Source organism: Myotis myotis, unplaced genomic scaffold (assembly GCF_014108235.1).
Source record: "Myotis myotis isolate mMyoMyo1 unplaced genomic scaffold, mMyoMyo1.p scaffold_m19_p_3, whole genome shotgun sequence".
Lineage (NCBI taxonomy): Eukaryota > Metazoa > Chordata > Mammalia > Chiroptera > Vespertilionidae > Myotis > Myotis myotis.
The window spans coordinates 176,943,320-176,968,860 of NW_023416335.1; the positions used below are offsets into that span (position 1 = coordinate 176,943,320).

Consider the following 25,541-nt stretch of genomic DNA (forward strand, 5'->3'; position numbering starts at 1 on the left):
TAAATTCTTTATTGTTTAAAGTATTACATATAGTATTACATATGTCTCGGAGCCACTCAGGGAGGTCAAGGCAGAGTGCAGATAGGACCTGGGTACATGCATTTATTAGGGTCCCTGGGTGAAGTGCTTTGGGGTTCCTGGGCTAAGGCTGGATTAACCACTTCAAACCAAAAGAGCAGGGTTTTGTTCAGCTCCACAGGGTTCTCATGTAAGGGGCACAGGAGAGGAAGGTTCTGAGAGGCAGACTGTTGATCACCAATGCTGTTGGAGAGGTCATAACTGCACAAGAGCCAGAGAAAAAATTATTCAAGTTCAAATGTTCCACAGTCCCTGTGTGTATTTTTCAAGAGGAGCATTATATTGATTTTCCTTAAGCTAGTAAGTTAGAATGATAGTTAAAGTTTCTGGGAAACCCCAAACGAAGAGAAACAGAGTATATAACTTTGAAACTGATAGATCATATGAAAAGAAAAGAAGAAAATCAATTTAAAAAAAGGTAAAAACAAAAAAGGAAAACATAAAATGGCAGTATAAATAGAAAGGCAAAATTATGATGGTGTAAAAAAGAACCATATATGTATGTCAGCAATTACATTAAAATATAAATGGACTAAGTATTCCAATTTAAAAACAGAATAGTCACAGAATCTAGCTTTATGCTCCCTTCATATGTATAGGAAGGAGTTGCAAAAATTTTAATTGAAAGATATATTTTCAGAGATAGTAGGAACCTTCTAAATATGATAATTTAAGATAAAAATGTATATATAACAAGTAAGAGATAACTAAAATATGAAAAATAACTTTACTCAGAATATTTATAGTGAATAAGACAAAGCTGTATGTACTACTACTATTAGGTTGGTAATTTTTTTCTACCTGTGATAATTTCCATTATCCTTTCAGTACAAAACAGTCTTTAAAATTGCAAATTAAATCTAATTATTGTGATTTAAGGATCACTGTAGTATAATCATGCTATTTACCATAGAAGTTGCAACATATAAAAGAATGGAAGTTGTAGATAATTTTACTAATCTTACCATAAGATTATTCTGAGTTGCTTCTAACTTTACAACTTGATTACAGAATATCACCTTCATCTTATTGCCACTTTTGTTTTATATTTTAAATTTAAAATGTATATATGGCACATTTTTGTTTTATGAAAATTAGTGTTTGTTTACTGGTAAAGTTATGTCTCTCTAGGGCAGCGGTTCTCAACTTGTGGGTCGCGACCCCTTTGGGGGTTGAATGACCCTTTCACAGGGGTCGCCTAATACCATCATAAAACACATATATAATTACATATTGTTTTTGTGATTAATCACTATGCTTTAATTATGTTCAATGTGTAACAATGAAATTGGGGGTCACCACAACATGAGGAACTGTATTAAAGGGTCGTGGCATTAGGAAGGTTGAGAACCACTGCTCTAGGGTACAATAAACTCTTTTTGTTGTAGATAGGGTGGGGACACTTTAGAGCCACATTTTGATTAGTAGTCAAGCTACATGTTATTGATTCAATTGTTTGTTTCTAGGATTACTATTGTAAATAGATTTAAGTCTAGCTGCTTTAGATTCTTATAATCTACAGATCTCCCAATATTTCCACATATTAGACATTCAGAATCAACATGCCCAACATAATTGATGTTGGGTTAATTTTCTGGCTGTCTTCCCTTGGAAACATGATGAAATAGAATGTCATTCTTGTTACCAGGCAACATTGATTATGTATAAAATATGATCCTGATAAATAAATTTTGTCCTGTCTAGGTGCTCTGAAAATGAGGTATGTATACTTGTTTGGAAGTCAGAGTTTGGGACTTTCCTAGATCTGTTAATTCTTATAACTGAACGTGTTTGTTTTGAGACCTGGTAGCTTTGCCTATAAGATTGTTTCAGAAGATAATGACTCTTGTGGAGCATATGGCTAGCTTCTAAGCCAAGATGGGCTTCACCCTCACCTCTGAAGACTATCTACTTGCACATGAGTTGTGACTTGGATTGAGGTCAGAAACTAGCCCCTTTATTGTTGCGAGGACTTTCTTTTGAAAGAGAAAATTTTGACATTGCTTGTATGCTGTGTGTCTATCCTATGTTTTGTAAGTGAATCTGATGCTCCTTATGGTCTTGGGTAGTTTAAAAGAGTTCAAGTGTCTAGTTGGAAATGAAAGACCTTCTTGTAGGCTTTGCAAAATCCAGATCTGATCTCTTCCTTTTCTGCTCCTGCCCTTTTCCACCAGCAGCCTTCCCCATCTTAGTTGTTGGTGTCTTCATTCTTCCATTCACTTAATACCATTGGAGTCATCCTTGATCTCCTTTTCTCCTCTTACATGCTACATCCAATCTGCCAGGAAATCTTGTTACCTGTCCTTTCAAAATATATGCAGTATTTTGTCATTTCTTAAAACAGCCACTTTTACCATCCTGGTTTGACTCATATCATTTCTTGACTAGATTACTAAAAATCCATACTAAAGGAATTAAACATAAAACAGGAAACCATAAAAATCTTAGAAGAATCCATAGGCAGCAAAATATCAGACATATGTCATAGCAATGTCTTTACCTATACAGCTCCTAGGACAATGGAAACTAAGGAGAAAATAAGCAAATGGGACTACATCAAAATAAAAAGTTCTGCAAAGCAAAAGAAACCATCAACAGAACAATAAGAAAGCCCACTGCATGGCATGGGAGGACATATTTGCCAAAGTTATATCTGATAAGGGCCTAATCTCCTCAATTTACAGGGAACTCATACATCTTAACAAAAGGAAGATAAACAATCAAATCAAAAAATGGGCAAAGGACTTAAATTGACACTTTTTGAAAGTGGACATACAGAAGGTCACGTGACATATGAAAACATGTTCAAAGTCACTAATCATCTGAGAGATGCAAATCAAAACAACAGTAAGATACCATCTCACACCTGTCAGAATGACTATCATCAACAAATAGACAAACGACAAGTGCTGGCGAGGATGTGGAGAAAAAGGAACCCTTGTGCACTGCTAGTGGGAATGCAGACTGGTGCAGCCACTATGGAAAACACTATGGAGTTTCCTCAAAAACTTTTATGTCAGACAAACTTTCAATAGGATTAAGATTTAGTAAAAACTTAATTATTTATTCATAGTTCTAAAATATGTCCCCAAACATCTTCCTGTTCTAATTTCTATGTGCTTTAGGTAGTCTCTGTGTTGTTTATCCTGAAATTACTTGGCCATTTTAAATGTACAGTTATCTAAAATAATCCCTCTGAAGGTCCACCACAATGAGTTATCACCTCACACCTGTCAAAATGGTTATCATCAATAAACTATCAAACAACAAGTGTTGGCAAGGATGTGAAGAAAAGGGAACCCTCCTGCACTGCTGGTGAAATTTTAAATTAGTGCCGCTGTGGAAAAAAAGTATGGAGATTCCTCAGAAAATTAAAAATAGAGCTACTATAAATCAAATAATTCCACCTCTGGGTACTTATTGAAGAAAACAAAATACTATATAGAAAACTTTTATGCACCCTATGTTCACTGCAGCATTACCAGTAATAGCCAAGATATGAAAGCAACCTAGATGTCCATCAATAAATAAATGGATAAAGATGATGTGGTGTGTGTATATATAGATATACACACATGTGTATATATAGATAGATATAGATATAGATATAGATATAGATATAGATATAGATATAGAATATTACTTAGGAATAAAAAAGAATACATTTTTATTGATTTAAAGAGGAAGAGGGAGAGATAGAAACATCAATGATGAGAGAGAACCACTGACTGGCTGCCTTCTGCACACCTCTATGAGGTATTGAGCCCACTACCTGCACATGTGCCCTGACCAAGAATCAAATCATGACCTACTGGTTCACAGATTGACACTCAACCACTGAGCATACTGGCCGGGCTAAAACCTTGCCATTTGTGACAACATGGATGAAACTAGAGGGTTTAATGCTAAATGAAATCAGTCAGAGAAAGACAAATACCATATGATTTCACTTATATGTGAAATTTAAAAAACCAAATGAATGAATAAACAAAACAAAATCCTATATAATAAAACCCTGATATGCAAATTGACCAAACAGCAGAAAGACCGGTCGCTATGACATCAACTGACCACCAGGGGGCATATGCTCAATGCAGGAGCTTCCCCCTGGTGGTCAGTGTGCTCCCACAGGGAGAGGGACACTCAGCAAGAGCTGGGCTCACAGCTGGCAAGCACAGCAGCAGTGGCAGGAGCCTCTCCCACCTCCACAGCAGAGCTAAGGATATCTGACTGATGACTTAGCTGTGAGTGGACATAAGCCGTCAGTTGGACATCCCCCGAGGGCTCCGGGACTGCAAGAGAGCACAGGCCGGGCTGAGGGACCCCCCTGAGTGCACGAATCTTGTGCACCAGGCCTCTAGTAAATGCATAAACAAAACAGAAATAGACCTACAGATATAGCTTTTGGTTGCCAAAAGGGCAGGGGTTTGGGCAATGGAAATTTAAAATAAAAAAGGAATTCTATGACTCCAAACAGAGGCTGACCTTCTAGACTTCACAGATTCCAACACTAGGACTGAATTATAGAACAGTTTATCAATTGATACTTCATACTAAACTCTTAAAGATAATGTGAGGATAGTGTATATGTTCATGAGATTCTTTCATGTTATGTGTAGTTACAGTTTGTTCATTTTCCAAGTGTACAGTGTTCTATTATATAAATATACCCCAAATATTAAACTTTCTACTTTTCATAGACATTTGGGTTACTTCTAGTTTGGAGTTATACATACAACATTGCAATAAACATTATTTTATAGATTAAAAATACAATGTGACAACTAAAGAGCATTTGAACCTTTCATGCTACCACTAATTTGCCCATGGTCAGCTAAAGAATACTTTATTTTCAATGTACTTATAAAATTACCATCATCTTCAATGTAGCCAACATTGCCTTAGGTGTGATCATATAAATATAAACTCTGACATTATTTAGAGTTAGAGAAGATGTTTGTCCTATAATTATAATAGTAAAAACAGTAAGTGAGGGAGAAACCAAGATGGCGGCATAGGTAAACACCGGAAATTGCTGCCTCGCACAACCACTTCAAAAATACAACTAAAAGACAAAACAGACATCGTCCAGAACCACAGGAAGGCTGGCTGAGTGGAAATTCTACAACTAGAAGGAAAGAGAAAAGCATGCTGAAACTCAGAGGAGGTGCGGAAGTAAAGTGCAGAGATACGGAGGCGCACGTGGAAAGGGCTGGCAACTGAGGACACGGTTGTCTTTTTCAATCAGGAGGGAGTCTCAAGCTCCCAATGGTTCTGAACTCCAGTTCTGGGTAAGTCTCTGGGGACCCAGACTCATACGGGGATAAAATGGACTGTCTGGCATTGATTGGAACTCCAGAGCGGCTTTCTCTCAGAAGTGCTTGCAGCGATTACTGGGACACTGAGACCCAGGTCCTCTTAGGGTAGGACTGAGGATCAGCCATAGCTGTTTGCTCCGCCCTGTTGATTCCCTGAGACCCCGCCCCACCCAAGCTGTGCGCAGAGGCTTTTGCATATGAATGCCCTGGCCCTTTGCAATCTGAAAATTACCTACAAACTGCAGCTGGGTCAGAGAGACCCAGAACTTCCAAAAGAAGGCCCAAGACTCCACAGCAGCCTGCATTGCTTCACAGCTGGGTCTCACCTGGGCACCTCCAAACTCCAAACAAAGAAGAGGAATCTGCAAATCTCTCTGTACTTCCTGCTGGATAGCCTCAGGCAGAGGCTAAATTAGCACCTCCTTACAGATCCAAGAGCCAGTGTACCCAGTGGTCAGAGTGGGACCATCCAAATTATAACTCCTCAGATCCATAAGGGACACACTCAGGGGGCAGACTCAGTGAGCACCAAAGCCCTATTGAAGCAAGTCTTGCCCCATAAGGGTGTCTCCAGCATAGAAGTTCTCCCACCATAACCACAGCTTATTCTCACAGCCAATTGGCCTGGAAGTCAATTCTTCCAAGTGATACCAACTACAATCAAGGCTTAACTATAACAAGACTGTGCACACAGCCCACAGAGGGATGTACCAAGAGTGTCCACCTCAAGTAATTGGGGAGGCTGAGCCACTGGGCCCTATAGGACACCTAGCACACAAAGCCACTCTACCAACACAGGGAAGCAGCCAAAATGTGGAGACAAAGAAACAGGACACAAATGACAGAAATGGAGGAAAACAAACTACTGGATATAGAGTTCAAAACCACGGGTATAAGGTTTTTCAAGAATTTTCTAGAAACCACCAATAAATTTAGTGAGATCCTCCATAAATCTAGTGAGACCCTCGAGGATATGATAAAGGGACAACTAGAAATTAAGCATACACTGACTGAAATAAAAAATATTATGCAGAGATCCAACAGCAGACTACAGGATCGCAAGAATCAAGTCAACGATTTGAAATATGAAGAAGCAAAAAACGCCCAACTGGAAAAGCAAAATGAAAAAAGAATCCAAAAAAATATAGTGTAAGGAGCCTCTGGGACAACTTCATGCATACCAATATCTGAATTATCGGGGTGCCAGAAGAAAAGAGAGAGCAAGATATTGAAAACCTATTTGAAGAAATAATGACAGAAAACTTCCCCCACCTGGTGAAAGAAATAGACTTACAAGTCCAGGAAGCGCAGAGAACCCCAAACAAAAGGAATCCAAAGAGGATCACACCAAGACACATCATCATTAAAATGCCAAGAGCAAAAGACAAAGAGAGAATCTTAAAAGCAGCAAGAGAAAAAAAGACAGTTACCTACAAGGGCGCACCCATACGACTGTCAGCTGATTTCTCAACAGAAACTTTGCAGGCCAGAAGGGAGTGGCAAGAAATATTCAAAGTGATGAATGCCAAGAGCCTACAACCAAGATTACTTTATCCAGCAAAGCTATCATTCCGAAGTGAAGGTCAGATAAAGAGCTTGACAGATAAAGAAAAGCTAAAGGAGTTCATCACCACCAAACCAGTATTATATGAAATGCTGAAAGGTATCTTTAAGAAGAGGAAGAAGAAGAAAAAGGTAAAGATACAAATTATGAACAACAAATACACATCTATCAACAAGTGAATCTAAAATTCAAGTGAATAAATAATCTGATGAACAGAATAAACTGGTCATTATAATAGAATCAGGGGCATAGAAAGGGAGTGGACTGACTATTCTTGGGTGGGATAGGGGTGTGGGGGATTTTTGACTAGACAAAAATCGTGCACCTATGGATGAGGACAGTGGGAGGGGGTGAGGGCGGAGGGTGGGGTGGGAACTGGGTGGAGGGGAGCTATGGGGGGAAAAAAGAGGAACAACTGTAATAATATGAACAATAAAGATTTAATTTTTTAAAAAAACTGTGGTACATCTACACCGTGGGATACTACGCTGCTGTAAAAAACAACGAACTCTTAGGATTTGCAACAGCATGGATGAACATGGAGAGCATTATGCTAAGCAAAATAAGCCAGTCAGAGAAAGATAAATATCACATGATCTCATTCATTTGTGGATTTTAATGAACAACATAAACTGATAAACAAAAAATAGAGCCAGAGACATAGAAGCATCGAACAGACTGTCAAACTTCAGAGGGAAGGCAGGGGACAGTTGGGGGGAGGTGGGTAAGAGAGCAACCAAAGGACTTACATGCATGCATATAAGCATAACCAATGGACACAGACACTATGGGGGTGAGGGCATGTGTTGGGGGTGGGGGTGAGGGTGGCCGGGTAGAAGTCAATGGGGAAAAAAGGAGACATATGTAATACTTTAAACAATAAAGAATATAAAAAGACTGTATCATAAAATACTGCAAAAAAATAAGTTTCAACAGTAACTGATAAATAAAATATTTAAAAAAAACAAGTTTCTCTTCAGTATTATAATTCTTCACATTAATATTTGTGTTCTATATGTATAATTATGCTTTTAGAGCAAATGTAATATATTAGGTTAGGACTGTGACAGTTGGACCATGCAGTTAAAATCAGGTACCATGATTCACCTACTGGAAGCTATTCATATTAGACACTCATTAATGAAGATAGGAACTGAAATATATTACTGAGAATCAACGTAAAGACCAATACTTACATATACACTAATAACTCACAGCTTTATAGAAGCTATCACCTTAACTTTAAAAAACTGGCTCCAACTGAAACCAGTTTGGCTCTGTGGATAGAGCGTCGGCTTGCGGACCGAAGGGTCCCAGGTTCGATTCCGGTCAAGGCCATGTACCTGGGTTGCGGGCACATCCTCAGTAGGAGATGTGCAGGAGGCAGCTGATCGATGTTTCTCTCTCATCGATGTTTCTAACTCTCTATCTCTCTCCCTTCCTCTCTGTAAAAAATCAATGAAATATATTTAAAAAAAAAAAAAAAACTGGCTCCAAGTAAAACAAAGGTGAGTTAGTAACCTGGGAGTTAAAATAAAACAAACAAACAAAAAGACAAGGTAGCAAAAAGAAGCTATCTGCCATTCAAATAATTGGTGCAAAAATATTACAAAATTATTTCACTACAGTGGAAATCCACTTTAAGTCCTGGCAAAATGTCTAATATAGACACAAAATAGATGTGATGGAAAAATTTTAAACAGTATAGTATATGCTGCCTATTATAATACAGGTATGTAAATATATAGTGTCGCCTTAAATTTCTACCTCAAATATAGATTAAAGTAAAATTCAATTAATGTTAACTATTCCTATTTTTCAGATTAATCTGAAAAAAAATAACAAGTTTTTCTCAAACAAAAAAATGTGGACTCAGGTTCTGAACTCTTGTAGATGTGTAACATAGATTCGACTGGAAAAACAGGGTTAGCAAGGAGAGTAATGGGATATTAATAAAATGACCGATTTGTTGTCCTAGGTTTTCCTGGCCAGGAGAACGGAGAATGGAAAAACTGAACCATGAAATCAAAAAGGCATCTGTTTTCCAGGTTTCTCTCTGCCAATGTCTTGAGAAAAATGTTTGAACTTTCCTGTTGGCTTTGTATGCAAATAGCTCCAGATGCAAAGTGAACCACATCTAAGTTATTTGATTCAACATCTGCTGGTCCAATTCCCATTATTCCTTCTAAAGGGTCGGCTTGTGACAGACAGTTTAGTTTGCCTTGTGTATAAGCCGTTTTGAATAAGCTAATTTGGATTAAAGTATCTATCTGGACCACTTCTTTTTCCCTTTGATGGTCAATGCATTCTAATGTGGTCTGTGTAGTGCTACAAGGAACTTAGAAACATATTGGAAAGGACAGTATTCAAGGTTTTGCCTCCCACCTCGCTTTCTAGACAATTTATATTTATACAGTTAAAAGTAAAAAGTGAACAATCATTTGCCTCTAAAACAGCACCACCCACATTGTACACGATGGTAACAGGGCAAAACTTTCTGGCCTCATATTTTTTTCATGCAAAGATTTGAAGCTAAAGTTATTGATAAAAGTGCTTGCCAACATTAACAATAAATTTTGTGAAACAATCCTGTAATTTATAATGATAATTTTCATATGGCATCACTGAAAATGGAATGGGGTCCACATCACATAGCACTTAGTGTCTGAAACACAGTATACTTTAAAAACAGAATAATGAATGAATTTGTGAATAAATGAATAAATACTCTAAAATTAATTTAAATAAATCCCAAGGATTCAGAAACATTGGGTCTGCTGCAACCAGAAAAGAATCAAAAGCATACTGAAACTAAACTAATTGTGTAATGCTCCTAGAATCTGAAAGGTCAAGTAATGATAAACTCCTTCCTTCCAGAGGGTATGGTAGGAAAGAGAACTTGTATTGGAAGGCAAAAGTGGAAAAAAAGGAAGAAATCATAACAGCTGTCTACCTATGTATGTCTACATTCTGTATATATTTGCATTTATATATACATACACATGTGTTGTATCAGAAGATAGACATTCATTTTGAAGTTAGTTTCCTAAAAAGGATAGCTTTAACAGTCTTAGGAAAATTTATAATAAAAGATAGAAAATTATTTAAAAATGATGTAAAAAGAAATTTCTTAGCAAAAAATAAAAATCTTTCTTACAAAAAGTATAGTCCCATGAGGTCTCAACTCAAAAACTTACTGATATAAATGCTATGCAAAACCTGAAATAATTTTCCTTTAAAAAATGTTTAGAAAAATAAACAGAAAGAGAGGCAAAATATATAGATACTAATATTATTGCTTTTAGACCCCAATACTTTGAATTAAACTTTAGTCTAACCTCTACTATCTTATACTATTCCTAGGTGACACACAGTAGGACCAGGAAAGATACTAAACACACACACACACACACACACACACACAGAAAAAGAAAAAAAAAAACAACCAGGAAAACAGCTATTCTCTTTTATTTAGACTCTGTGACAACTCTTGTTAATAATTATTTCCAGTTCAGTTGTCTAAATTGGGAATGACCATGAAAGGTAACTGAGACCTAGAAAAAAATAGCTTCTTAGCCATCTTTGAGTAATTCTTTAAGCTTTCCAAATTATATTTCTTAAGTAACATTTAGGTTTGCCTTTCTCTAACTTGTGACTGAAAGACTACTTGCCTCCAAAGAATTTAAAATAATAAAAAAAATTACTTTAAAGTAAATTTGTTTTATTAACAATAAAGAAAAACTACTGCCCTAACCGGTTTGGCTCAGTGGATAGAGCGTCGGCCTGCGGACTGAAGGGTCCCAGGTTTGATTCCGGTCAGAGGCATGTGCCTTGGTTGTGGGCACATCCCTAGTAGGAGGTGTGCAGGAGGTGGCTGATCGATGTTTCTCTCTCATCGATGTTTCTAGCTCTCTATCCCTCTCCCTTCCTCTCTGTAAAAAATCAATAAAATATATTTAAAAAATAAAAATAAAAAATAAAGAAAAACTACTGTGCATTGTTTATGAACAAGGCACAAAGCTAGGTACTTAGGATTCAAAAAGATTCAAAACATAGTTTTTGCCCTCTAAGGCATGTAGAAATGGGAGACATACTGATAACATGTCAGCTATGGGTTTGTCATAGATGGCCTTTATTATTTTGAAGTGTCATTACTTTATTCTCACTTTACTGATAGTTTTTGTCATAAATGGGTGCTGGATTTTGTCAAATGCTTTTTCTGCATCTATTGATGTGATCATATTATTTTGTTGTTGTTAATCCTCAGCCTAGGATATTTTTTCCATTGATATTTAGAAAGAGTGGAAGGGAGGGGGAGAGACAGAGAGAGAAACATCAGCTGAGAGAGAGACACACTGACTAGCTGCCTCCTGCATGTACCCCGACCAGGGCCAGGGATCGAGCCTGAGTACCCTTGACCACAATGGAATCCGTGACCCTTCAGTCAGTGGGCCTATGCTTTAACCACTAAGCAAAACTGGCCAGGGTTGACCATATGATATTTATCCTTCATTTTTCATGTGGTGCATCACATTAATTGATTTGAGGATATTGTAGCAACCTTGCATCCCAGAAATAAATCTCATTTGATCACAATGTATAATCTTTTTCAAGGGTTGTTGAATTTGGTTTCCTAATATTTTGAGAATTTTTTTTCTTTTCAAAGAACCAGCTCATTGGTCATTTGTATTGTTATTTAGACTCTATTTCATTTATTCTGCTCTAATTCTTATTATTTTCTTCCTTCTATTCTCTTTAGGCTTTGCTTGTTCTTTTTCTAGTTTCTTTAGGTATAAAGGTAAGATTATTTACTTGATATTTTCCTTGTTTCTTGAGGTAGGCCTACATTGCTACAAATTTCCCTCTTAAGACTGCTTTTGCTGTATACCACTGATTTAGGGTTGTGTTTTCATTTTCAATTGTTTCAAGGTATCTTTTAATTTCTTCATCGATCTCATGTTAACCCATCACTGTTTAGTGGCATGATATTAAATGTCCATGTGCTTGTGTGTTTCTCATTTTTTTTCTTGTAATTGATTTCTAGTGTCATACCGTTATGGTCAGAGAAGATGCTTGATATGATTTCAATCCTCTTAAATTTACTGAGACTTATTTTGTGGCATAACTTGTAGTATATCCTGAAAAATGCTCCATGTGCACTTGAAAAGAATGTATATTCTGATATTTTGGGGTGAAATGCTTTGAAATATCAATTAAATCCATCTGGTCTACAGTGTGATTTGAGGCCACTGTTTCCTTGTTGATTTTGTCTGGAAGATCTATCCATTGATGCCAATGTGGTGATAAAAGTACCTTACTATGATTATATTACTGCTGATCTCTCCCATTATGTCCATTAATATTTGCTTTATATATTTAGGTGCTCCTATTATGAGTGCAGAAATGCTTACAAGGCTTACATCCTTTTGTTTGGAATGATCACATTATCATTATGTAATGTCCTTCATTGTCTCTTATTACAGCCTTTGTATTAAAGTCCATTTTGTCTGATAGAAGTATTGCTACACCAGAATTTGTGTGTATGATTAGTGGTATGTATGTATGGTCATTTTTTTTTTACATATTTATGCACCCCACTTTTTTTCTTCTTAAAAAAAATCCCTTTAACATTTCCTGTAATACTGATTTGGTGGTGATAAATGCTATTACCATTTATTTATTTATTTGCTTACTTACTTACTATTTTGGTCTGGAAAGCTCTTTATTTCTCCTTCAATTTTAAATGATAGCCTTGTTGGGTAGAGTAATCTTGTTTGTAGGTCCTTGTTTTCACCACTTTGAATATTTCATGCTAATCTCTTTTGGCCTGAAATGTTTCTTTTAAGAAATTAGCTGAAAGTCTTACTGGAACTCCCTTATAGTTAACTATTTTTCTCTTGTTCCTTTTAAGATCCTCACTTTGTCTTTAAACCACTGCCATTTTAGTTATGATGCATCTTGGTGTGGGCCTCTTTGGGTTTACTTGTTTGGGACTCTCTGCACTTCCTGGACATGTGTGTGTGTTTTTCCTTCACCAGGTTAGGGAAGTTTTCAGTCATTATTTCTTCAAATAATTCTTGATACCTTGCTCTCTCTCTTCTTTTTCTGGTATTCCTATTATGCTTGATATTGTCCCAGAGATCTCTTAAACAATCCTCATTATTTTAATTCTTTTAAAATTAGGTGCTTTTTGCTACCTTGTATTTCAATTTGCTGATTCAAGCCTCTGCTTCATCTAATCTGCTAATTCCTTCTAGTGTATGCTACACTTCAAATATTATAGTCTTCATTTCTGACTAGTTATTTTTTGTGGTTTCTATGTTCTTTTTATGCTGTTGAAGTTCTAAGTTCCTAGAGCATTCTTATAACTATTATTTTGAACTCTGTCTCCGGTAGATTGCCTCCATTTAGTTTAGTTCTTTTTCTGTGAATTTCTCCTGTTTTTCATTTAGGACATATTTCTTTGTCCCCCATTTTGGCTAGCTCTCTGTGTTTCTTCTGTATATTAAGTACAGAAGGCCTGTTATGACTCCTAGTCTTGGTAAGGTGGCCTTATGTAGTAGGTGTCCTGTAGGCTCAGTGATGCAGTCTCCCTGATCACTTAAGCATAATGGTATCAAACTAGAAATCAATTACAAGAAAATATCCCTTGTGGGGGTTAGGTAAGCCCACCTATTATAGTTTAGTCTTGATTACTGTTGGCCCATCTGTGGTGGGGTTGACCCTTATGTTGCCTATGAGGATTGACCTCAAACAACCACAGTGTACAAGCTGCTGTGCAGGGAGGTTACCCCCAAACATGAATTCTCCCTAGCAGGTTCTGATGTCTGCTGAGATCTCCCTTTGGGTGGGCCACTTATGCAGCTAATCAGGTCATGCTCTGATGAAGTCTCAAACCAGCCACTTGGTATGTTGATTCTCAGGTCTCTTGGGAGAGACTCCAGTGCAGGTCAATGTCAGATACTGCCCATGAGTGGCCCTGGGGTATACCTGTTAGGAGCCACAAAGCAATCCATGGATGTTGGCTGCCTGTTTTGGGCCTGGGTGAGTGTGGGAAGGAACAAGATGTATACCAAGGCCAGTGTACACCATTAGTGAGCCTGAGGCAGATTAGCAAAAGGCCCAAGGCACCCCAAGATCTGGCTCCACCTGACAGCTGCCTATTTGACTCAGCCATTAACAATCCCACATCAGTACACAATTGGCATGAGGCAGGTTTGAGGTCACAAGTTAGGGGCAAGTATTGTTCACCAGGTTGATACAGATTCAAACTCAGTGAAAGTACTGTGTCTGTGCACACTCAGCAAAAACCTCAGAGTACACCAAGGCCAGCCACCACCCAACTTGGGCCTGTAGACCTTTGTGGTGGAGCATGGTTTTGGGGAGTCATCAGGGTGAGGCCAATAGAGTTCATCAAGATAAAACAGATTAAGATTTGGCTGTGTGGAGGCAGGGCTCTGCACAGAAACAGTGGCACTAGTTGGGGCATGCAGGATTAAAAAAATGACACTTGCCCCAGAATCACACACCTTGATTTCTTCCTGTACATTTCTGTAACCCCCTGAATCTGCCTGGACCTATTTGAGAGCCTTCCAAAAATGACTACAGCAAGCCCATCCTGCTCGCAGCTAGCTGATTTCTCCACAGGACACAAGCTTGGCAAGGCAGGAACACAGGGAGTTTAGGAGTTGGGGCCAGTGGATCTCCCCAGGCCAATACCATATGCAGTGGAGTGCTGATCCAGGAATAATGGCATCTGTAGGTGGTGTGGGAGAGAGACTCAGCATAAGGACAATGATGGCTATTTCTTCAGCTCTCTCCCCAAAGCCACACAACCAATCTCTCCCTGTAACACTCTAGTCTCCTCTGAGCTACTGTACCTTCACCAGAGTCCCAGATAAGTGCCCACAAAGGCAATTTGTGTGCTGGCCCTTTAAGAAGCTGCCTGGGTTCCTAGAACACTCCCATCTCTCCTTTGCGAACAGAATCCCCATTGGTTTTCACAGTCAGATGCTACTTGGGATCCTCTTCCTGACTCTGATGATCTGGGTAGGGGAGCCTGGCATGAAGTGGAGACTCCTCACTACTCAGTGGGGTGCTCTGCAGCTGAGACATCCCTCCAGATTCTCAACCACTGTACATGGGTGCAGGGCAAGCCCTTTTCATGTCCCTGTCTTTCTTATTAGTCTCGATGTGGCTTCTTCTGTATGCCCTTAGTTATAAGACTTGTTCATCTAGTCTTCAGTTGGTTATTCAGGTGGACTGTTCTATAATTTAGTAGTAATCTCAATTTGATGCTGGGAGGAGGTGAGTGTAATTTCCACTTACTCTACCACCATCATGGATCCAATAGAATGATATGTTATGTTTTTTAAAAAACTTTTATTATTGATTTAAGAGAGAGGAAGGGAGATGGAAGGATAGATAGAAACAACAATGATGAGAGAGAATCATCAATTGGCTGTTTCCTGCATGCCCCCGACTGGGGATCAAGCCTAAAACCTGGCTTTTTGTGCCTTGGCCGGGAATCAAACCATGACCTTCTGGTTCATAGTCAATGCTCAATCACTGAACCCTACCAGCAAAGCTAGAATGATATTTTAAAAACACAAAGTAGTTCACCCATGCTCATAACAGAATTATTTAAATAGTCAAAGGAAGCAAGAGTCCACCAACAAGATGAATGGATAAAAAAATGTGTACTATACATATAGTGTAGTATTATTCAAGCTTATAAAGGGGGGAGGGGGGGATTCTGACACATGCAACAATACGAATGAACCTTGAGGACATTACGCTAAGTGACATAAATCAGCCACAAAAAGACAAATACTATATGATTCTAGTTATATAAGATATGTAGGATAGTCATATTCACAGAGATAGAAAGTAGAATGGTAGCTGCCAGGGACTGAGAGAAAGAGAATATAAGTAGTTATTGTTTCATTACTATAGTTTCAGTTTTCCAAGATAAAACAGTTCTACAGATTGGTTGAACAACAATGTGAGTATGTTAACAATAGTGAACTGTACACTTAAAATAGTTAATATGATAAATTTTACATTACATGTATTTCACCACAGTAAAAAGAAGTCTTTAATTAATGAACTAGATAACTTAAGAAAATTATTTGCACCTTACCTTCCTAAAACTAGGATAAATTAGGAAATGTAAGTAGTAATTTAATTTCATTTAATGCTCATGATATTATTTTTTTTTCTTTTTTTTTATATTTTATTGATTTTTTACAGAGAGGAAGGGAGAGAGATAGAGTCAGAAACATCGATGAGAGAGAAACATCGATCAGCTGCCTCCTGCACATCTCCCACTGGGGATGTGCCCGCAACCCAGGTACATGCCCTTGACCGGAATCAAACCCGGGACCTTTCAGTCCACAGGCCGACGCTCTATCCACTGAGCCAAACCGGTTTCGGCGATATTATTTTTTTTAATCATGTCTCAGGCCACCACTGCAGCAATTCATAATTTGTTATGAAAAAACCTAGATTAAGTCTGGGTCATTCCAATTTCAGACCACAGAAGGCCAAGTGCAAAGGTAGAAAGAAGTTTCCAAAGAAAAGGCAAAAATCCTATATAATAAAACCCTAATATGCAAATCAACCGAATGGCAGAACGACCAGTCACTATGACGCACACTGACCACCAGGGAGCAGACGCTCAATGCAAGAGCTGCTCCCTGGTGGTCAGTGTGCTCCTTCAGGGGGAGCGCCACTCAGCCAGAAGCTGGGCTCATGGCTGACAAGCGCAGCGGCAATGGCAGGAGCCTCTCCTGCCTCCGCAGTAGCGCTAAGGACCTCTCAAGGGATGTCCTATTGCTGGGGAGCGGGCCTAAGCCAGCAGTCAGACATCCCCCAAGGCGTCCCAGCCTGCGAGAGAACACAGGCCAGGCTGAGGGACTTTCCCCAATTCACAAATGCTGTGCCCCGGGCCTCCAGTATAAATAAGAAAAAAAAATTCTGAGTTATTGTATACTAATACCTGTAGGAAAAGCAGCCCAAGGAATAGCAGGAGATGTAGTTTGGGTTTCACCACTTCCACCATCAAAAATCTCTGCAGCCTAGAAAACAAAGGCAAAATTACTTTAGAATGCCTGGAAAATAGAAGTGCTATTTAAGCAATCAAGCTTCCTGGTTCTACAAGCATAGTCTCTGTAATGTACCACTCATCTTCAAATTCCCTCTGAACACTCAATTGCTTTTCAGTCTTTATTACTACCAGCCCCCAATACTCACTACCCCCAGTACTCATGTTCTATTATCTTTAAGCAAAAATTTTCCTTACTTACTCAAATATATCTCCTGGCAATAAATCTTTTATTTTATATATCCTTAATCACATTTCCACTTGTGAACTTCATATCTATGTACTTTAAGCTAATTTACCACATTTATCATGTACGTAAGAAAAACAGGTAATTTTTCTTTAAAAGTCTAGAGACCAAATCCTTTTCATTAACACAAGAGCTAATTAGAAATCCATCTAAAGAAATAGAATTCATCTATATTTTTTTTAATAATCTACCAGCTGGACATGCTTATTCAACATTTAGAGAAGTCCTAAAGCTGGCATTTTAAATTAACAAGCCCTCCTATTAAACAGTTGTAAAACTATGGGACAATTACTAAAATGTTAAGGTATGTGTAAGAGTACAGCATTTTCTGTTTTAAGTGTCCAGGTCACAGTAAAATTATTACTGAAAAAAGAACCATAATGTCAGTTCAGATTCTTCATTGAGTTCTCAGCGAAAGAGAAGTCAACTAGGAAAATCTACCACAGGAGACACATGGTGTAGAATTACTACTCTCTACAAACTACGAAAAATGACCATGGTTTATATGACAAGGACAGAGACCTTCCATATTTCTACAACAGGATGTGGTAAGAAAGTACCCTAATAACCACAATTAAATTGGAATGGTTGGCTAAAATTGTACCTATATAATATTGAAAGTAATAGATCCACTGACTATAACACTGAAGTGTAAATTTTACTATAAGGAGCACCATCAAATCAATTTTTTTCTAATATAATAAGTCAAGCATGGTCTAAAGGAGACTATACTAAATTTTAACTTTCAAATAACTGACAACTTCTAAACAATAAACTAATATTATATCTAAAACATATATTTTCCTTAAAATAGAATAAATTTTAACAAAATTTTAAATGTTTCATTTTGTAACATAAGTAAGATTCAATCACCTAACAAAACCCAAAATATTATAGAAAACATACAAATGTGCTAAACAAAAAAATACTTTTAGATGAAATGAGGAAAATAGGTATGTTCATATTCTAAATATTTTCATATTCTAAATATTTTCATATTGACAGAAAATGATCCTCATCTAAAAATTTCATACCATTCTTACATGATATTCAGAACATTGAATATAGACTTAATATATTATATTTCCTGTTAATGTCATTAATTACATTCTCTATTTTTAACAATCTAATTCTACCAAATTCCAAACTAGGTGAAAGTCTTACTTAAAAAAAAGAAAAATCACAGAGCTCACTTGATGGTAGTTCCAGGACTTGAGCTCAGGCATCCTGCCTCTTAATCCAGAGATTTTCCTGCAAGACTATACTGGCTCCATAAAAATAACTGGGTTACAAAATATTTCAATAAAATGAACACTCACTGAAAAGGATTAAGGAAAAGACAGTGCTTCTTCAGCTAACAATTTCCACTTACAAAATACTAAGTCAAACCTGAAGGAATACTCAAACATAAACATACTAATTAGTTGTATAAGCCACCAAAAGGCTATGTAGATAATAGTCCAAATTAACTCATTACAGGTGTAAACATGCAAATATGTGACCGATCTTCAAGGCTCATCTCTCATCTCACAAGTATTTCCTAACTGACATGTATCACAACAAAATCATCTGCTGACAATTTTTAAAACCCCTTCTCTAGTGTTTCTACTAGTAGCACTTAATTATCTTAATTTAAACCATTCCTATGGGCATGACCAAATGTTCAATAATAATAAATCAGTTTAACTTTCAGAGGGGCTATATTTTTATTTGCCTTGATTTCATTTTTTATTCTAAAGTTACATTCAAAATGATCAAGAAAAAGATCATGAATGCCAATGATAAATAATACATTTTCAAAACAGTAAATACTCCACTGTAATCTCACAAAATTAAAACAATTACGTAAGCAAAATTAAGGTAAATAATAGCACATACCTCAAAACCACCAAAATCATCATCATCCATTGTTCAAGTGCACCTGAAAATAACAGAAGACATTGAAACAAGCCCACACACAGTCAATTATGTCAAAACACTCTCTGACTTAAAGGTATATACAGTTTGATTTGTAAATTAAGACTATTTTATTTGGGTTAAAAAAAAAAAAACTTCTTTAACTATGTGTGCATGCATTTTTAACTTAAAAAGACTAGACCTTTTTTTTTGCAAAATTAGTCTTTCTGGCAAAATTAGTAATTTCTGTGACTTTTTCAGCAACCATGTATTTTGCCATTTTACATTGAGATGCCAGGAGTGGAAAAATATTCTTTTACATTTTAATTTGCTTTTCCCAAATTGGCGCTAGGACTCAATTCAATAATGCTTCCTGCTTTTTGCATCTATTCCTCAGTTGTCTGGCAACATCAGCACAAACTCTAGCTAAGAACAGGACTGTGGTGAATTTTTGGAAATCTGTCCCCCACCACAAAGGTTCTTCCCTTGGTTTCATGGCCGAGGTTGATTTAGATTTTCAAAATTGATCAGCATTTTTGAGCTGTGGCCACAACTTCTGGAGCATTTTGATATGTGTATTTTTAGCTGAAACTGCTTTGCACTTTTGGAAAAATGTGGAGCAAGTTACTAGGCTGATCAAGATAAATCAAGTCATGTATTCATGGGAGACCAGGGAAGAGAAAAACACAAGGGAATATTCAGAATTCCACTCTCCTTTATCCTTAAGGAATGTAAGAGGACAATCAGTAGGATAACACATTTTATTTTATCTTAAGTGTATATAAGTAAAAACAGAAGGAGAAAACATGAGTACTTGGACTTTAAAAAAAGAAATAAAAGAAGCTTTTATCTAACAAATCATGAAAGAACTAAAAGTTCTAGAAAGGTAAAACAAGTAATAGGTGGTATACATTAAAATGAAAAAACAAATTTACATTAAATTGTGAATCAGCAGCTGCAAGTGATACTCTGGCCAACGATAACGTGTTTCCTTTTCTATATTTCAAAAGTGAACATATCCACATATATGTATACACATTTAACAGCTGATAGCTCAATTGATGTTTCTTTCTTTACAGATTTAACACCTTGGAATTAATAATTATTCAAAGTGTGTATACATTTTTGGAACATTCTAGTTTCCTTGAGTCAATAAGACAAGATGGATTTATTACAAAAAAATATATTCTCCAATTATTAAAAAAATAGCTAAAACTAAGCAGTAATTAATTCTAAATGCATTTTCTAAGATATTTTGCTCTGAGTGATGAGGCTGTTGTCTATATAAACATGGTTATCTATATCTATGCTTTGCCTTCTAACTGAAATATTAATATTAATGCATTCAAAAATAAAATACAGTAAAAAATAAACAGTAAAAAAATCTCAAGGATTGTTTTGTTTTAATAAGCAAAAAAATTATTTTCATAGAAACTCAGAGGTAACGGCACTAAAAAAATGTATGTAGACAAAAATACATTATATAAAGAAAGAACATTAAATTAACCAAAATATGATACCAGTATTGTCACCATTACCCACATTTTAACAACCTGATGAAAATATTTTTAAAGATGTACTTTTCCAAAAATCAAAACTAAGAAAGTCATCCACATACTGCACTTAAAAAATATAAACCAGACTTTCAAAACTTTTGATGGTGGTTAGTTTGCAATGGAATTCACATTAATTTTGTGTTGCAAGCGAATAGAAATCTGTATGTGATTACATTTTTTCATGAAGAAATTATGAAAGTGGAGCGATATGGATACAGAGAATTAACCAAGTCAAACTATAAACACCAAGTTTGTCTTTTCCACATGTATCCCACAAGTCTCAGGAGACAATTAAAAAATATTTTTAGCATCTATGAACACTGTACCCAAATAATATGGTTTCAAAAGAATGGAATTTTTAGAGTAATGCTTCTATGTGTTTTCATAAGTCATATCCCAATAAATTATTTGTAAGATGCCAGAAAATTTAAAAACAAAAACAAATACCTATGCCTAACAATCATTTCTGCTTCGTTTGCCTGTGGTAATGAACCAAATACCATCAGTTTCCTAAGTACTGATTTAGCTCTATGAAAGAACATATTAGTGACCACTGATGTTCCATACCTCAGCAACTTCTACATGTTAAAATGCAGATGATATTCTTCCTCTACTTTGTTCTCAAAGAAATATTAATACACTTTAAAAGACAAATGGGTCATGAGTTTCTTAAAAATACAGTACCGGAAAAATAAACATTATTTTAAAGCAATAACCTTTCTCTGAATAATTTCGTTTCAAACCCTAAAATAGTTTCCTGCAGAATATTTAAAAGATCAGGAGGAAAAAAAATTACAGCACTGATTTGTAAAAATCAATTTTACAAAATACACACACACAAACTTAGTTTCTAAATGGAAAATTACAAGTATGGACTTCTTTATGAATTTAGTCTCTCTAATACATTAAAACATTATTTTATCTAAAGTGCATTTATAAACTTTTTGGAATATTTCTAGGCACTTAACATTATATCTCATTACTATATAAATATAATATAGCAATACCAAATATATATGTCATCTAAATTATAGAATCATGAGCCTGATTAAAAATTGATAGATCATGTAGTTCTTTCTTCTCTATCTAGGAAATAAGAGATATTATATTTTGTTATGATTAGGTATCTACATTGAAAGATTTCATAATATCCAAGTTTAATAATTATCATACTTCTTTATATCTGAACTTAATCTCTTTGCTGCACTGTTGTATTAATTCCTTCTTTTACTATTCTCAGTATTTAATACATTGCTAATATTTTGCAAGAACAAGATATATACAACACTTAATGTAACAAATTTTTATTGGGCAAATCTGAAGAACACTCAAGGCCCTCAAGTAGTTATGGTCAGGTGTCGGGGGAAGGGCAGAGTGTAAGAAAAGTATGCAAACACAAATAATATGAGATATAAAAGAGCCATAAAAAAGAAGAAAATATATCCAAGGTGGAAGGATAGATTTTCCTAAGGTGATATATCTAATTGGAGCATCATTAAATGCTTCAGGTGGGAACATTTGAGATCTATTTCAATAGACCTAATGGAAAATTTTAAATGGCACATTAAGAACATGCAATTTCTTCAAGTCTCTTGTCAAAAGTCTTTTCTTAAAATATAGCAAAGAATAGTTTCTGATTGTTTGCTTCCTCATAACACAGGGTCAAAGAGAATGGGCAATAAGAAAACTGCAAAATTTGAAAGTAACTACAAGGAAGTTGAATCTTAAACTACCAGTGAGAAAATGAGAATTACATCTATATTATAGAATCCACAAAAAGCTCCAGAATGGGGGCACTGAAAGCTGGGTAATGGTGAGATTCAAAATAACAGTCGCAGACAAATCCAAGATTCCCTCTCAGAATCTGTGCAACTAGGAACTTACAGCTCCTCATCCCTGCAAAAGATTAAACATGTATTCTCTGGACTGGAAGATACCGAGACAGGTATTTTCTTGCAACAGAAGTAGATGACATGTGCTTCAACTATGCAAAGAAAAATGTGGAATAGAATAACTTATCTGATCTTATAAAAGCTGTAAAAGTACCACAGAAGATGCTTCTGATGGATGCTCTTAAAGAAGAATCTGAGACAACCTATGACTTTTGTCTGTGCGATCCTCCTCTTGCCAATCAGATGGAAGCCCAGGGAGTAAACTCTTGAAATCCTTGAAGACCTCCATCTAGTTCAGTAAATATAGGAGGTATCACAGAGATCATGGCAGAGGAGGCGAATTAGAGTTTGTTAAAAGGATCATCCATGACAATATACAACTTAAAAAAAGACTGTGGTGGTATAGCTATATGCTGGGAAAGAAATGCAGCCTTGCTCCCATGAAGGAAGAACTTCAAATACAAGGGGTTCCTAAAGTCACCTACACTAAATGCTGTCAAGGTCGGACGATGAGATGGGCCTTAGCTTGGAGGTTTTATGATGATGTAACAGTACCATCACCAACAAGTAAGCGAAGAAAATCAGAGAAGCCAAGGAAACCCATCACATTCGTAGTGCTGGAGTCTGTGATGGAAGAATTATCCCTCAAACCATCACTTTTGGGCTCTGAGACCGTGGGAGAAGGCAAAGTAGTTGTGATGACATGGATTGAAAAAATTCTCACTTATCTAAAGGTCCAGCATAAATGAGTTCTGTACGGAAAAGTGGAAGTTAGCCTTTTCCTAACAGCCACAGAAAACTCCTGGTTTCATTTCAGGAGAAACAAAAGAGAACAAGTGAGATAATTGAGAGAAGTTCCTGAAGACATCATCCAAGCCTTGGAAGAAAAAAAATGCACCCCCTAAATCTGGCAGTAGCCAAGATTTGGCCAAGGGCCCCCGGGTGTCCTGTGTGACCCTGCTCTACAGGAAGGCAAGTCAGCCACTGTTGAGGGCCATGGCGCAATCCAGGATTTGCTTTCCCAGGAAGGAAACCCAGAACCCATCTATATAATAAAAACCTAAGCGACTGTTATGGCAGAACAACCAGAACAACCCATCACTTTGATGGGCACTGACCACTAGGGGGCAGACACTCAACGCAGGAGCTTCCCCCTGGCGGTCAGTGTGCTCCCACAGGGGAAGCGCTGCTCAGCCAGAAGCCAGGTTCACCACTGGCGAGCACAGCGGCAATGGCAGGAGCCTCTACTGCCTCCACAGCAAAGCTAAGCAGAGCAGCAAGCAGAGCAGAGCAGCAAGGAGCAGCGAGCAGGCAGGCGGTGAGGAGTGGTAAATAGCAGCACTATTTACAATAGCTAAGATTTGGAAACAGCCTAAGTGCCCATCAGCACACGGATGGATTAAAAAACTGCGGTACATCTACACAATGGACTACGCTGCTGTAAAAAAGAAGGAATTCTTATCATTTACAACAGCATGGATGGACATGGAGAGCATTATGCTAAGCGAAATAAGCCAGTTGGAGAAAGATAAATATCACATGACCTCACTCATATGTGGAATATAGTGAACAACATAAACCGATGAACAAAAATAGATCCAGAGACAGAGAAGCATCCAACTGTCAAACCTCAGAGGGAAGGCGGGGGGGAGGGGGGGGGCGCGGGGACTGGGTGGGAGTTAGAGATCAACCAAAGGATTTGTATGCATGAATATAAGCATTACCAATCACTAGTGGGGTGAGGGCATGTGCTAGGGGGTGGGAGTGGCCGGAGAGAGGTCAATGGAGAAAAAAAATAATATTGTAATAGCTATGTATGAGCTGGGGAGAGGAGTACTTGAAATATTAGGGGAAGTACTCTGTAAAGTATATGATTATCTAACCACTATGTTGTGCACCTGAAACTAATACAGAATAATACTGAATGTGAAGTATAATGGGGAAAAAAGATGGAAAATTATGTTATATGTTTTCATCATCATCATCCTAATAAAAGAAATTAAAATATCTGCATAAAAAAGGGGGTTGTGGTGCCTATCAAAGTTTTGGGCTTTGGGGAGTGTTTAATAAATGCTTGAGTGGATATATTTGCCACTTTAATAAAGGAGTCAGATCATTAAAAGTTAAAAAAGAAAAAAATGATAACTGCAGAAATGAAAAACTGCAGGGTGAAAAATAAAGCTGAAGAAATTTCATTTAAAAAGAAGTATAAAAGAAAAAAATAGAAAATCAGAGTAAAAGCCTAACAAATGTACAAGATCCAGTCCAGAATATGCAATATCTAATTACTAAGAATTCTATAAAGACAGAACAGAGAAAACAAATGGGAAGAAATCATCAACAAAATAATTCAAAGAAACTTTTCAAACACCAAAGGATATGATTTTCAGATGTAATAGTCCCATAAGTGTCCAAGAAAACAGAAAAAAAAAACACATTATGGCACACTAGGGACAAAAGAAACATCCTACAAACTTCTAGGAAGATAAAATAAGTTTAATTTAAAGGATAAAATATATATGGCAATAGATTTCACAACATCACTGGAAGGCGAAATGCAAAGGAGAAATGTTTTTAAAATTGTGCGGGGAAATTATTTACAGCACAGAATTAGATAATCAGCCAAACCTACAAATAATTCAATGAAAAATAAAACCATAATCATATCTGTAAACTCTCAAAAAATTATTTCCCAAATACACTTTCTTAAAAAGCTATGGAGTAACCCAAAGGAATAAGACAAGAAGACATGGGATTAGGAAAGAGATCTAATTGAAGTGGGGGGAAAAGGGGGAGGGGGGAGGATTCTTCCAAAATAATGGTGAAGTGAGCTCCCAAGATAAAATCTATGTAACAAGAATCATGAGCAACCAGTCTGCGCTGGA

General features: G+C 36.7%; 1 protein-coding gene and 1 pseudogene across 5 annotated transcripts in view; one reads left to right on the forward strand and one right to left on the reverse strand.

Moving 5' to 3' along the window:
- Nucleotides 1-25,541, reverse strand: part of CCDC91 (coiled-coil domain containing 91) — a 280,530-nt gene that overhangs the window by 204,794 nt on the left and 50,195 nt on the right. For 2 of the 5 annotated variants that reach the window (XM_036299629.1, XM_036299630.1), the window contains exons 2-3: nucleotides 19,191-19,233; nucleotides 16,961-17,039 (exon numbers count right to left, since the gene is read on the reverse strand). In XM_036299629.1, coding sequence (XP_036155522.1) covers nucleotides 16,961-17,039; nucleotides 19,191-19,220 — 109 coding nt within the window. In that variant the 5' untranslated portion in view covers nucleotides 19,221-19,233. Of the gene's footprint in view, nucleotides 1-16,960; nucleotides 17,040-18,505; nucleotides 18,597-19,190; nucleotides 19,234-21,331; nucleotides 21,356-25,541 lie in introns of those variants that run through there. The other 3 variants (XM_036299631.1, XM_036299632.1, XM_036299628.1) reach the window with 3 other exon arrangements.
- On the forward strand, nucleotides 20,069-23,720 carry LOC118650701 (annotated as a pseudogene).